The 11,082-nt window shown below is 38.6% G+C and overlaps 1 protein-coding gene across 1 annotated transcript; it reads left to right on the top strand.

Moving 5' to 3' along the window:
* Positions 1 to 10,182: 10,182 nt before the first annotated feature.
* On the top strand, positions 10,183 to 10,539 carry LOC125588344. The gene has a single exon (XM_048759648.1). It carries the CDS (start codon positions 10,183 to 10,185, stop codon positions 10,537 to 10,539), a length of 357 nt encoding a protein of 118 aa, XP_048615605.1.
* Positions 10,540 to 11,082: the final 543 nt, after the last annotated feature.

Genomic DNA, 11,082 nt, shown 5'->3' with positions numbered 1-11,082 from the left:
CTTGAGTGCTAGTTTGTGAACAAAAAATTGATTTAGCGCTATTTTTGTCTTTTTCTCTTTTAAATTACATATATATATTTCTGATAAAAGAAAATTACATATATATTATTTGGACTTTTTCTCCATTTGGAGACCTATAAAAACGGGGGCCTGAAACAAATGTCTCAATGGGCTTGGCCCTGGTCTCTGTTTGCGACTGATTTCGGAGTATGAGTTGGTCATTATTTCCATCCAACTTAATAGTCTTTTATACTTTAAAGCCTTGTGAATATCAAGCAGAATTTCTTTTAAACCTTATGGTTCATAGTCTGTGTTGAGGACTTTCTATTTGAAGTCGTATGGCAGAGTAAAGAATCAGTTCTCCATCCATAGTCTCGTCTTAGTCATGAGTGATTTATTTCATTTGAGCCGTGGGTTGTTTTTCCTTCTACAGTCTCTGTCTTGAGAAATTTTAAAGCTGTTGGCTATTACCAAACCAAGACATAGTCTTTTTCAGAAGACTCCTAAAGCTGGTTACATAAGAACCTGTTGTCGATTCATATTGTCAAGAAGCTTTGCCTTGTGATTTTTTTAAAGCCGTTGGTCTTTTATCAATACAGAAAGTTTTTAGTTGTTTTCTACCATCCAACAAGTCTATGGCATTGACATTTTCAAGAGACTTCTAAGCCGTGTGGTTAAATAAGAATCTGTGTTTGATTCATAATCTTTGTCAGGAACTTTCAGGCAGTTTATTTCTTTAGATGTCAGTTAGTTTTTTTAACAATCCAACAACTCTAAATTGTTGACAAGCTGTGGGACATTTCTAAGCCGTGAGTTTTCTTTGTTTAGAGAGTTTCCAGAGCTGTCATCAGTCTTTCTCTACTTTTAAGCCTTGTCGGTTATCAAACATAAAATAGGTCTTTAAGCCTTTTGGTTCATGTAGTCTGTCTTATGACTCTTTTAAAGATGTTTGTCATTCTCTCAGCCATTAGTCGGTTTTGTTCATCTAATGACCTTTTTTTTCTAAGCAGCTGGTCAATGTTTCCACTTTCCATCAAACACATCTAAAACCGGTGGGACCCATATTGTCTTTCTCTAGAGTAAAAAATCTCTTTTCGATTCAGAATCCTTGTTTAGAATCTTTGTTTAAAGACTCGTTAGCCCGTTGGCAGCCTTTGTCAAAAGACTTTCCAAAGCCATTGGTTGTTTTTGTATCAGCTCTGTCTTTGTTATTCTTTCTATCCACCAAATATACAAACCAACTCATAGTATTTGTCTTGAGAGCTTTTTCAGACTTTGTCTCAACTCGCTGGTCGTTTTTTTCTTTTCAATCCAACAAATCCCATCCAACTCTTGTCTTTGTATACTTTTCAAGCCTTGTATTTTATCAAGCAGACACAGTTTTTTTTATGCGTTGTGGTTCAGTCTCTGTTTCAAGACTCTATCAAATCAACAATGGCGTTAGCTCAACAAAGCGACACCAAATACAAAACCATCTCACCGTACGACCTATCATCTAATGATAACCCAAGAGCTGTTATCTCACAACCACTCTTGAATGGTTTGAATTATGATGAATGGGCTATCAACTTTCGTATGGCCTTAAGCTCACGGAAGAAATTCGGATTCCTTGACGGCAGCATTCTCAAATCCGCAGCCGATTCATCTCGCCTCTAGGATTGGACAGCAAACAATCATCTCATTGTAGGATGGATAAAGCAAACCATCGAACCAAAGATCAAGTCGTCTATCTCAACCCGGGAAAACGCAAAAGATCTGTGTGATATGATTAAGAAACGTTACTCTCTCAAAAGTGGGGCACGCCTTCAGCAACTACGTAACGCCTTATCAAACTGCAAACAGAATGGTTCATCAATCGATGAATATTTCGGCCGATTAATAAAATTATGGGATGGGATCACCGATTGTATGAATTCAAAACTATGCAGTTGCGGTAAGTGCGAGTGCGACTTAAACACAGCAAGAGAACAAGAAGCAGAAACTCTACGAGTCCATGATTTCTTGTCTGGGCTTGACAACGCCACTCATGGAGTAATACGCTCTCAAATCTGCGCCATATCTCCTCTTCCCGATATGGACAGCGTCTATCAAACTGTATCTCAGAATGAGATCATCCGTTCAACCATGACGCAAGAAACTCAGGTTATGAGCTTCACAGCTCAGAATCGAAATTCAACCAACTACTCAAAACCTAATACTACTCGACCAGGGAATAAAGATCCTTCGAGACAATGTACGGTATGTGGACGTACTGGTCATGAAGCTTCTGGCTGTTTCACGGTTATTGGTTACCCGGAATGGTGGGACGAACGTTCGAGGAACAGAGGTCAAAATCGTCCTGCACCAGCTAAACCTACCGATCAAGCAAGCACTACTGCACCAAGGGCTAACACGACAACTGTGGCAACACCGGAAAAATCAAAAATTCAAGCCAACATCACCATTACTGAATCTGATCGTCTGGGTCTGAGTGGTATTACGGATGAACAATGGAATATTGTTCAGAAGTTAATCAATAAAGAAGCAACAAACGCTGATCATCTAAAAGGTAAAATATATGAGAATATTTGGATCCTAGATACCAGCGCCACACACCATATGACAGGGAGTCTTGAGGCAATGGAGAATATCCGAGACATCGCCAGCATACCAGTCTTATTGCCTGCCGGTTCCGACGCAATAGCGTCCAAACAAGGAACCGTCAAGCTAACTTCCACTTTACACATTCGGAATGTGTACTTTGTGGAAGGATTCCATACAAATCTTATTTCTTTTGGACAACTAGTTACAGATAATTTCCTAGTTGGACAAGTAACTGATAAGCTTATGATATTGCAGGACCGTGCCTCGAGGATGCTGATTGGAGCGGGTGGAAGAGAGGGAGAGGGATTGTACCGTTTTCGGGGGATTGATTCCTTGACATCGTTCCAGACCACTGTTTCAGAAGATCCAGTTTTATGGCACCGACGTCTTGGACATCCGTCTTCTCATATTACGGCTATGATTCCTGCATTAGAAAGTTCATCATCTAAACACGATGAACATATTATCAAGTCCTGTGATATTTGTTTTAGAGCTAAACAAACCCGTCAGAGTTTTTCAGATTGTATTCATAATGCAAAAGAGATTTTTGATTTAATCCATTGTGATCTCTGGGGACCATATCAGACTACTGCACTTTGTGGTTCTTGTTATTTTCTTACTATCATTGATGATCATTCTCGAGCAGATTGGTTGTACCTTATGCCGGACAAAACTATGGTGGCACAGCAACTTAAAAACTTTATGGCTTTAATTGAGAGACAGTTTTCAAAGAAAGTCAAGACACTACGTAGCGACAACGGGACGGAGTTCATGTGCCTGGCACAATTCTTTAAAGAACAAGGGATCATTCATGAGACCTCTTGCGTGTATACACCTCAACAAAACGGACGTGCTGAGCGTAAGCATCGGCATATTCTTAACGTGGCACGAGCTCTTCGGTTCCAGGCAAATTTGCCGATTGATCTTTGGGGAGAATGCGTTCTAGCCTCTGCTCATCTGATTAATCGCACGCCATCTTCTCTTCTCAAGAATAAGACATCGTTCGAGATTCTTCATGGCCAGCCACCATCCCTGTCTCATCTCCGTGTGATAGGGTGTTTAACGTACGCTCATAACAAAAACACGAAGGGTGATAAATTCGCATCAAGGAGTCGAAAGTGTATTCTTCTGGGATTTCCATCTGGCACAAAAGGATGGAAATTATTTGACTTAGAGCAGAAGGACGTGTTCGTCTCCAGAGACGTCACTTTCCAAGAAAATATATTCCCATATATGGATAATACACCAACATAAACATCAGACGCCTTACCTCCTATTACGCTGCCTGCATCAAATATGACAGAAGATCACAACGATTCACCAATTCCATCAGTTATTGACGAGGCCCCGGTATCATCGTCAACTCCTTCAGCAATTGATATTCCTCCAGAAACAGAACATGTCGATCCCGAGCCTGTGTTCACAGAAATTGCACCAGAACCTTCAGGACGAGGTCACAGACCACGTGTTCCATCAACACGATATCGAGACTACGTTATTAATACGGTTACTACAATCCCTACTCTCACTCCCTCTCTCCCGTCATCCATACCTCAGCTATCCTCAGGTTCGTTATTCCCCTTATCTGATTATCTATCGTATGATCGTATTTCATCAAAACATTGCAGTTATCTTATTGCCCTGGCAACCAATATCGAACCAAAACACTTTCGAGAAGCGATGAAACATAAAGTATGGCGAGAATCAATGAAGTCTGAGATAGATGCTCTTGAAAGACAACATACATAGGATCTTGTCGAGCTACCACCTAACAAAAAGGCTCTTGGAACCGGGTGTATACAATTAAACTTCTCTCCGACGGCACAATCGGGCGGCACAAGTCTCGTTTGGTCGTCTTAGGAAACAATCAAAAAGAGGGTCTAGATTATACCGAAACTTTTTTTCCTGTCGCCAAGATGGTAACTGTCCATGTGTTCCTGGATATTGCGGCAAAGAAAAATCATGAAATTAACCAGATGGACGTCCACAACGCATTTCTTCATGGCGATCTTCAAGAGGAAGTCTATATTAAAGTACCTTTCGGTTTTTCTAAACCTGACGATACAAGGGTATGTCGGTTACGTAAATCTCTCTACAGCTTAAAGCAAGCTCCTAGATGCTGGTTTGCTAAGCTTGTGGAGGCTCTTCTCGCATATGGCTTCTCACAGACGCATTCCGACTACTCATTGTTCGTTTATACAAAGGACGCCATCTCCCTTCGGATTCTGGTTTACGTGGACGATCTCATTATCTCAGGGAACTCATCTTCATCAATCACTTCTTTCAAATCATACCTATCGACGTGCTTCCATATGAAGGATCTCGGGCCTCTAAAGTACTTTCTCGGTTTGGAAGTAGCTCGGAGTCCCGACGGTATTTATCTTTCTCAACGAAAATACACCTTGGAGATCATCACGGAGTGTGGTTTACTTGGGTGTAAACCGGCTGGTTCCCCTATGGATCAAAACCATCAGCTAGGACGTGCTACTGGGAACTTTCTTTCTGATCCTGAACGATTCCGTCGCCTCACCGGACGTCTCATTTATCTTCTAGCTACTCGGCCTGATCTTGCTTATTCAGTCCATATTCTTTCACAGTTCATGCAACAACCACGTGAGGAACATTGGCTTGCTGCCTTAAAGACTGTTTGTTATTTGAAAGGCATAGTCGGACAAGGTGTTCTTTTCAGGGCTGAACCCACGTTTTCTGTTACCGGCTGGTGCGATGCGGATTGGGGAGCATGCCCTACAACTCGTCGCTCGCTTTCTGGCTGGATCATTCAGTTTGGGACTTCTCCTATAACTTAGAAAACAAAGAAATAAGATGCAGTCTCACTCTCCTCTACCAAAGCCGAGTTCCGTGCGATGAAAGCAATTACACAGGAACTTATCTGGATTAAAGATCTTCTCAACGAACTTGGGATCGCTCATCCTGCTCCAATGTTGATCTGCTGTGATAATAAATCTGCCGTACACATAGGTGCTAATCCAGTTCTACACGAGAAGACAAAACATATGGGTATTATATGCAAGTTTGTTCGAGAACAGATCACTAAAGGTGTCGTCAAAACAACTTATGTTTCAACTCATGATCAGCTCGCAGACATTTTCACTAAAGCTTTGGGACGTAGAGAGTTTGATGCATTTCTTCTCAAGTTAGGCATTAATAATATTCATTCTCCAACTTGAGGGAGGGGGGTGGGGTATTGGAGTATAATTCCTAGATAACTTAGGAATTATACTAATTAGTTTTAGATAAGGTTTATCTATGCTTTTCCTATTTTAGGTTGAACTTTATATTTTCCTATTGTGGCTTTGCTTACCTTGGTATATAAACCAAGCTTATTCGTCAATAAAACTTAACTTACTTTGATCTCAAACTAGAATTTGTCAAAAATAAAATAAAAAATCAAGATCTCTTCAAGAAGAAAAGATTGAACAATTCAGAAAAAAAAATTGGAAACCAGGAATCAAAACAATGATCAAATAGTACTATAAGCTTTAAATTCCTCAAACGTGAGAACAGATAGCAACAACAATTTCATCCGACATGCGTATTTTTGATTTTCCAATGGATTTTACGAAACACTTACTAATCTAGATTGCAATCAGATTTTACGATTTTGTAAATCTTTGAAGATTCGTTCGAGAGAATTCTTCCCAAAAAAGATATTTAAAAATGCGTTTTCTAACGGTTATATTTTAAAAAATGAATCAATTGATTTTGAATCGAACCGGTCCTGCATTTTTCACCATAAACTGGTTCGATTTATTTCCAATTGAATTGGTTCTGTGTTTACGAACTGTTCTATTTTCCCACTTAAACCAAACCGGTGTTGTGATTTATTAAATTAAGAAAGACAAAAATATTAATGGTAGTGTTTTTAATTAATTCAGAAGTTGATTACATTAAGAGACACTTTTTGACTTTCTATTACACCTAGAGACACTTCTTACATGTGACACAATTTGTTGTGGGCCAGCAACAGATTGTTGACAATTTTGCCCTTAATGGAAAAGACAGTTGTGGATAGGTGATTTGTGGACGAGTGATGTGTGGTTGGGTGATTTGTGGACGGGTGATGTGTGGATGAGTGATGAGTAATGTGTGGATATGTGATGTTAATGTGTTTATAGTAGATAAGTGGACAAACTCTCTGTTTTGATTCCATAAAACTATACAACAATACGTGGACATGGACTCATATTACTAAAATTATACCATAAAACGTGGACACGGACTCTGTTATCTCCAATACAAACACTTGGCTTCTTCAGCTCAATTGATAAATTATCTGCAGTTAAACTTCAATCAAGATGAGAAAGAGATGATATTATGAGTATGAGCGGAGAGAAAAATCGAAGTAGCGTTTACCTTTTGTCGGAGAGTAATAGATCTTGCATGTCAGAGATTTCTGATCTAAGGAATTTGCGCTTTGTCATGATGTGGATGGATGTAATTTTGATTAGAATTGAATTTAGCTCCCGAGATGATGAATGAAATCGAATGAATATTGTCCATGTCCACAACTAGTTTATAATTCTGTTAAAATGTTCATGTCCACAACTAATTTATAATTATGTTATCCACGCTTTCGTGTCCACGTCCACATTTTGTTTACACATTAATATATATAATATATATATGAACATGGATCTTAAAGGATGGGATTTTAGGAACCAAAGGAATAATTCGAGGATAGTTGATAAGATTAGTAACTGCAGGCATGAGATTTCGGTTTGGAGGAAAAATAATCCCCCTTATGGAAAGGAGAAAATAAAAACTCTCCAAAAGGCTTTGGAGGATATTCAGTGTGATAATACAAAATCTTATGAAGAGGTACTAGAGGTCTCTAGGAAGCTAAAAGAAGCATATAGAGATGAGGAATTATTCTGGGAACAAAAATGTAGGGCGAACTGGCATGCAAAAGGGGATTGTAATACAAAATTCTATCATGCTCTAACAAAGCAAAGACGGATCCAAAATAAGATTGTGGGATTACACGATAGTGCTGGTAATTGGGTTACATCGGAAGCAGAAGTGGAAGGGGTTGCGTTAGATTATTTTAATGATCTTTTCTCAACATCCTTGCCATCAGGTTGTGAAGATTTTTTATAAGAGGTACCAACGCTGATTACTGATGATCAGAACCGATTCCTAACTTCCTGGGCATCTGAAGAAGAAGTACGATCGGCTCTATTTTTAATGCATCCGGAGAAAGCCCCAGGTCCGGACAGAATGACGGCTTTATTCTTTCAACAATCATGGTCAATTATTAAAACAGATATTACCGATATGGTTAATGAATTTTTAGGACAGGATCCTTGGATGAGCAGTTAAATATGACCAATATCTGTCTTATTCCAAAAACGGCAAGGGCGAATCGAATGACGGAGCTAAGACCTATTAGTTTATGTAATGTGGAATACAAAATTATTGCAAGGGTGATTTGCCAGCGGCTAAAATGGTTATTACCAAATTTAATCTCCGAAACGCAATCAGCTTTTGTGTCTGGGTGGCTGATCTCAGATAATATTATGATTGCTCAAGAGATGTTTCATGGGTTGAGAACGAACAATTCATGCAAGGAGAATTTCGTGGCTATAAAGACGGGTATGAGCAAGGCCTATGATCGGGTTGAATGGCCTTTTATTGAGGCGATGTTACTAAAATTGGGCTTTGCACAGCGTTGGGTATCTAGAATTATGGCTTGCATCTCTTCAGTCCAATATAAGGTTCTGATTAATGGCCAGCCAAAAAGACACATTGTCCCAAACAGAGGATTACGGCAAAGGGATCCGTTATCACCTTATTTATTCATCTTGTGTACTGAGGCACTAATTTCAAATATTAGAAAGAAGGAAGAAGAAAAGCTATTAACAGGCTTAAAAATTGCGCGTGGTAGTCCGGCAATTTCACACTTACTGTTTGCAGACGATAGTCTTTTTTTCTGCAAAGCCAATAGACAAGAATGTGGGGTTATATTACAGATTTTGAAAGATTATGAGAGAGCGTCGAGGCAGCAAATAAATTTTGCGAAATCGTCACTTCAGTTCGGACATAAGGTTCCCGATCCGGCACGGTTGGAAATCCAACAGGTTTTGGGTATCATCACAATAGGAGGTATGGGAACTTACCTAGGGATCCCTGAAAGTCTGGGAGGATCAAAGACTCGAATTTTTGGTTTTCTTCATGAAAGAGTAAATAATAAAATTAATAATTGGACAATTAGGTTTATTACAAAGGGGGGAAATGAAGTTTTAATAAATCAGTGGCATCACCTATGCCAACTCATGTGATGTCTTGTTTCCGTCTACCCAAAACGGTTACCAAGAAACTAACGAGTGTGGTTTCTCATTTTTGGTGGAATGGCAGTGGAAATAAAAAAGGGATGCACTGGTTTTCGTGGGACAAAATGTGCATAGATAAGAAGGAAGGTGGCATTGGCTTTAGAGATGTTCAGAACTTCAATACAACTTTATTAGCAAAACAATTATGGAGGCTAATTGACAAACCTGAGTCTCTCTTCGCAAAGGTTTTTAAAGGGCGCTATTATAGGAAATCAGATCCAATGGATGCTATACGTTCATACTCTCCCTCTTATGGGTTGAGAAGTATTACTTCAGCTAGATCTCTGGTTAAAAAAGGGCTAATCAAAAGAGTGGGAACAGGTTCAAGCATTTCAGTATGGAATGATCCCTGGATCCCCGCTCAACGCCCGAGGTCAGCAATTCAAAAACTTCAAAATCAATATTTGAATCCATTACTTAAAGTGGAGGATTTAATTAATCCAGTAGATCTCTCTTGGAATCTAGATTTACTCAATGCATATGTTCACAAGGATGATGTGAGTATTATACGGAGTTTAGCTATTAGCCCAAATCCAAAACCGGACTCATATGGATGGTTGTTTACGGATCATGGCAGATATACTGTTAAATCGGGATACCGTACAGAAAAAAACTATATCCTGATTTAGGATCTCAACACAGTGATATGGGCCCCACTGTTAAACCTTTGTTAGCATACTCGTGGAAACTTCACTGCTCGCCAAAATTACAACATTTTGTGTGGCAAATAATCTCTGGTAGTCTACCAGTTACAAAGAACCTTCATTCCCGGGGGATCAAGTGTGATTTGCAATGTCATATATGTGGTGCAGAAGAAGAATCGATTAATCATGTGCTTTTTAAATGTCCCATTGCGCCCCAAACATGGGCCTTATCTAATATTCCTTCACGTCCAGGAGTTTTCTCTACCCAATCTCTTTTTACCAATATGGATTATTTATTTTGGCGGTTACCAAAGGAACCAGATTTAAGTTATTTCCCGTGGATATTGTGGTATATTTGGAAAAACCGCAATGCTAAGATTTTTAATAATAAAATTGGAAGTCCTCCTCAATTTCTTCGGACTGCGGAGATAGAAGGCACCTTATGGGCTGAGGCCCAGACTAAAGAGGGTATAAACAGGGGGTCTTCATTTGGTGGGAGTCCTATTTTACAAGGGGTAAACCGATGTTATATTGATGGTGCATGGAAGGAACAAGATCCCTTTACAGGGCAAGGATGGTTTTACAGAGAATCCACTGATACTATGATGGGTGCAATGTCTATTCGCAGGAGTCTATCACCTTTACATGCAGAATATGAAGCTTTGATATGGGCGATGAAGTGCATGAAGACCCTACATATCTCAGAAGTGGTGTTTGCAACAGACTGCTCACAGTTGGTGAAGATGGTGTCTACTACAACAGAATGGCCGGCGTTCACTACTCACATGGAGGAGTTTCTACGATGTAAGGAATACTTCCCCACTTTCACTATTCAGCATATTCCAAGGGCACAAAACACAATGGCGGATAAGCTAGCACGAGGTGCTAGGACTCAGCCTTCTGTTATGGTATATGTTGACTCCATTCCTCCGAGATGGTTATCGGCTCAGGAATCTACTTAGTTTAGTTTTGCTTCTTTGTTGAAAAAAAAAAAACATGGATCTTAAAAGATTGAGAATTTTATATATAGTTTATTATGACAATTATTTTTGTTTAATATATTTTAGAACTTGAGATAAAAGTAAATAAATATATAAAGTAGAATAAGAAAAATAATAAAATGAAATAAGAGGAGGAGAGAGATTCTCTTTAGTTTATGGTCATAAGAGTCTTTTTGACAAAAAAAAGTGTGTCTCAAGTGATAAGCGTCTTGTAGTGTAATTTGAATGTGAGAAAATGCCTCTAGATGTAAAAAAATATCAGTTGATCTCTAAACTACAATTTAAGAAGTGAACTTGTTAATTTGTCGTGTTCCCCATAATTTTAGATTTAATCAAATTTTATGCTCAATTATTAATTTTAATAAATAATTTTATGATTTAACTGATAATTTTATAGTTATCTTGAGAATAATTAAATAATTCTAACGATAATATCATAGTTAATTTTATATTAAATTTCTTTTAATAATATTTATATTATACTTGGTTTAGTAATATTAAACC

Source organism: Brassica napus, chromosome C6, assembly GCF_020379485.1.
Source record: "Brassica napus cultivar Da-Ae chromosome C6, Da-Ae, whole genome shotgun sequence".
Lineage (NCBI taxonomy): Eukaryota > Viridiplantae > Streptophyta > Magnoliopsida > Brassicales > Brassicaceae > Brassica > Brassica napus.
This window is presented reverse-complemented; position numbering and strand designations above follow the sequence as displayed.

Bases quoted from the DNA above. Each gene is read 5' to 3' on its own strand.
- LOC125588344 (XM_048759648.1), top strand. From the start codon at position 10,183: ATGGGTGCAATGTCTATTCGCAGGAGTCTATCACCTTTACATGCAGAA.